Source organism: Sinocyclocheilus grahami, unplaced genomic scaffold, assembly GCF_001515645.1.
Source record: "Sinocyclocheilus grahami isolate Dianchi unplaced genomic scaffold, SAMN03320097.WGS_v1.1 scaffold1042.1, whole genome shotgun sequence".
Lineage (NCBI taxonomy): Eukaryota > Metazoa > Chordata > Actinopteri > Cypriniformes > Cyprinidae > Sinocyclocheilus > Sinocyclocheilus grahami.
In genome coordinates, this window is record NW_015506221.1 from 678,344 (window position 1) to 681,498 (window position 3,155).

The 3,155-nt window shown below is 36.5% G+C and overlaps 1 protein-coding gene across 1 annotated transcript in view; it reads right to left on the minus strand.

The window, feature by feature from the left end:
• Positions 1–3,155, minus strand: part of LOC107566058 (calpain-2 catalytic subunit-like) — a 9,542-nt gene continuing 6,387 nt past the window's right edge. The window contains exons 13-21 of the mRNA XM_016251432.1: positions 2,067–2,117; positions 1,889–1,954; positions 1,755–1,812; positions 1,550–1,614; positions 975–1,043; positions 704–782; positions 473–589; positions 296–354; positions 1–207 (exon numbers count right to left, since the gene is read on the minus strand). Coding sequence (XP_016106918.1) covers positions 184–207; positions 296–354; positions 473–589; positions 704–782; positions 975–1,043; positions 1,550–1,614; positions 1,755–1,812; positions 1,889–1,954; positions 2,067–2,117 — 588 coding nt within the window. The 3' untranslated portion in view covers positions 1–183. The remainder of the gene's footprint in view (positions 208–295; positions 355–472; positions 590–703; positions 783–974; positions 1,044–1,549; positions 1,615–1,754; positions 1,813–1,888; positions 1,955–2,066; positions 2,118–3,155) is intronic.

The following is a 3,155-nucleotide window of genomic DNA, read 5'->3' on the forward strand; positions in this document are numbered from 1 at the left end:
ATGAGCACCATAATTAAATTGCATTTTGTAAGCAAGTCCAAGTTTAGATAGGCTAATACCCATCTTTGGTTGATTTTACTCTGATTTTACTCTTGGGTATTCCAGGTCTGCTGCATCCTCTTCAGTTTAATTGCATGAAATGAATGGACTTCTAGTGCAATCTGGTGCAAGGTAAGTGGATTTTCAACTGAGGGCCAAGCAGAGCCACTGCAAAACACAAAACAACACATCTGTAAATGAAAACACTATTGAGAAGATGCAAAAATCTTAATTCACATTCACACATGTGCATCACCTGCAGGATATCCAGATCGATTTTCCCGCTGTTCTTCTTATCAAATGTTTTAAATATTTCTGTGTAGAGCACAGATAAAAATGTTACAGTAAACCATGCATAAACAATTTTTTTTCTAGAAATTTTTATTTCCAATTATTTAAAACATTTAACTGGATAATCTTCAGCAAAACTTACTGAAGAGCATTTCCAGGCGAATCAGGCAGCCAACGAAGCAATCAAAGTCAATGGCGTACTGCTGATTGGCATAACGTGAGATTATCACCTGAAGTACGTCATTGTTCAGATGGAATCCTGTGGAGAAAAGCAAATACATCCATTAATGCACTCTTTATTAGGACCACTTTTAGAAGAAATTAATGACTATATTGTCCTCAATGTTTAGATATTTAACCATCGACTCATTACCTGCTTCTTTCACAGCATCTCTCATCTCATGGGAACTCATAGTGCCGGAGTTGTCTGTATCATGCTTCTTAAAAACCTCCTGGTGAGGTATGACAGAACATTCACATTAAGTAATTATCATCACTAAATACAATGAACAATTTATCTGAACATTAGTTCCCACAAAGATGTTTCTCTGTGGTAGGGATGCACAGTAGATCTGTACCATATTGGTTATTGGCTGATATTACAGATTTTTCATCTTTAATTTACACCAAAATATATATTATACCAAATATTTCTGGATCTTTATCCACAGTATGTGAAACTCCACAAGGCCGAGTTTGCCGCTGCCGTCTCTCTGGACTGAGGTCAAGGGTTATAACAGGGTTATGATGATTAATTTGGTTGCTGTGTTTGTACAATGAAAGGACTCTGTTGAGAATATTAATTCACAATTAAAACATTGAGATAATACATGATAAATCCAAACTGGGGTTGCCGAACCCCCAGAGATTTTTGAGAAAACTGCAAGGGGGTTGTGTAAAGCTAATAATTAATTAAATCATAGAAATGTTAAATTAAAGCAAATATTTTCAAATAAAAACAAAATAACAGTCAGTATTTTATATTATATATTTTTATAATGTTTTAAAAATATTTTAATATTTTTTTTACAGAAAAATAATAGTAATCCAACATCAGGGAACTGGGAACATATGATAATGTGTTGTTGAATTATTGAAACATTAACTTAAACTCTCAGGGTGACTTCAAGTAAATACGTTTGTGAATCTCTGCATTAATATGGATTTGGATTCCATTGCATATGGATTCCATTCATATGATCCAGTGAGGTAAGGATACATCTAGCAGACTGATAATGTGGCGACAGGTTTCCATACTAAATCCATCCGTCTTCACATCAGTTCCTGTGTGAAAAAAACAAAACATTGTGAGAACGATAAACACAGAGTGTTAAACAATTTTAGGGCACTTTTCAAAATCAAATTCAGATATATCTATACATTCATATATATGTGAATAAAACTAAGACTGTTTGTTTTCCTACGTTTTGAGGTAACACTGTCCAGGATCTGCTGTAGTTCAAACACAGACACCTCTGTGTCCTGCAGAGTGAAAAAAAGATCATGCGTACTGGGGAAAAATACCATACTAATGAAAATGACCAGCCATGTGACTTACATTTCCAGCAATCTGATTGAAAAGCTGTTTGAAAAGTGGGTCCACATCACTCTCTGATATGTATTGCTGGGAAATAAATTTTTTTTTTAATTAATTAAAGTAACTTTTGATTTTATATCTGAATTTATATAAACATTTTTCTCATAATACACAATATGTTTGTAAATGCTAAATGTACCTTTTTCACATCTGCACTGATCTCCGTATCCATCGGGCTGCATGAACAAGAGTCAGAAACATCCATCATGCATTTGGGTGCAAATACAAGAATGTTTAGGGTACAGTTATGATTTATCAGATGTTTTAGTGCAGTGGTTCCCAACCACATTCCTGGAGCCCCCCCAACACTGCACGTTTTGCATCTCTCCTTTGTCTGACACACCCATTTCAGGTCTTGGAGTCTCTACTAATGAGCTGATGACCTGAATCAGGTGTGTTTGATTAAGGAGACATGGAAAACATGCAGTGTTGGGGGGCTCCAGGAATGTGGTTGGGATGTAACTATCCAATCTAGGGCCTGTTTACACCTGGTCATTTCATGCGTTTTCGCTGATCAGATATCTATCTGATTTGTTCAAACGTTTCCATTTACACTTGGCCACATAAATGTGTCGTCACAAAACTGATTTAAATCCGATCTTCAATTCCCGCGCTATATTTAAATTTAACATCAACGTTAAGTTCACGTCAATGAAATCAAAAGATAAACGCTGCATTTAATTAATTATCAGCTCAGTTCAAGATCAAAGACCGCAATAGTAGAGCACGCTGGAAAGATGAGTTTGTCTAAGTTTGACAAGTAAGATGATTGTGTGTTGACCGTCTGCGTTTCAGTTTCATTCGTGGCAGTTTGCGCGTTGGCTTGCTGAAGAGATACTCAACTACTCATCCGCAGCGATGCATGTTGCATTAGCGCAGTCATATCTGACTATAATGTCATATAGCCTATAACACGCTCTCACACATTTATTATTTTAACATTTTGGGAGGAGTAAAATTGACATATGTGGTTTCAACAACCAGATGCATTTACACTGATCCAGTTTCGCCTGGAATGCGGCCCAGACCACCTCCTGAAGTGGTTTGAGCGATCGGATTTATATCCGTCTCGAATGCGTTTCGGAGGGCATTTACACCTGGTCTTTTCACAATCGGATAGCTATCCCATCATACAAAACGCATGAAGTGACCAGATGTAAACAGGCCCCTTGGCACAACAGAATCTGTGCAACCGCATCCCCATGTGGATATATATATATATATATAT